Below are 368 nucleotides of genomic sequence, written 5' to 3' on the forward strand. Positions count from 1 at the left end.
TCAGATTGTTTCTGAGATAGGATGCCACCGGAAGCTTTCAGAGAAGCATCGGACTCTATTCGGAATGGTTTGGTAATATCAGGTTGTACCAAAAGTGGTCGAGTCTTGAAAAATTTCTAGAGTTGATTGATGGCGCTGTCATGATTATCAGTCCAACTCTACTTGGTCCCTTTTACCAATAGATCGAATAAAGGTTGTGTGACTTTGGAATATCCTGGAATGAATCGGCAGTAGAAGTTGGCGAACCCTAGGAACCGTTGCAGTGCTTTGACGCTGTCAATCTTTGGCCAATTTAGTACTGCTGATACCTTATCTTCTGCCATTCCTATTTGTCCTAGTTAGAGAATAAACCCTAGAAATTTGACTTC

The 368-nt window shown here is 41.6% G+C and overlaps 1 protein-coding gene across 1 annotated transcript; it reads right to left on the reverse strand.

The window, feature by feature from the left end:
* Positions 1–78: 78 nt before the first annotated feature.
* On the reverse strand, positions 79–323 carry FIBRA_09571 (uncharacterized protein; the record flags this gene model as incomplete). The annotated part of the gene is made up of 2 exons (XM_012321857.1): positions 79–135; positions 177–323. 2 exons carry the CDS (start codon positions 321–323, stop codon positions 79–81), a joined length of 204 nt encoding a protein of 67 aa, XP_012177247.1.
* Positions 324–368: the final 45 nt, after the last annotated feature.

The sequence above is a fragment of the Fibroporia radiculosa genome, assembly GCF_000313525.1.
Source record: "Fibroporia radiculosa TFFH 294 genomic supercontigs, scaffold78480, whole genome shotgun sequence".
NCBI classification, from domain to species: domain Eukaryota; kingdom Fungi; phylum Basidiomycota; class Agaricomycetes; order Polyporales; family Fibroporiaceae; genus Fibroporia; species Fibroporia radiculosa.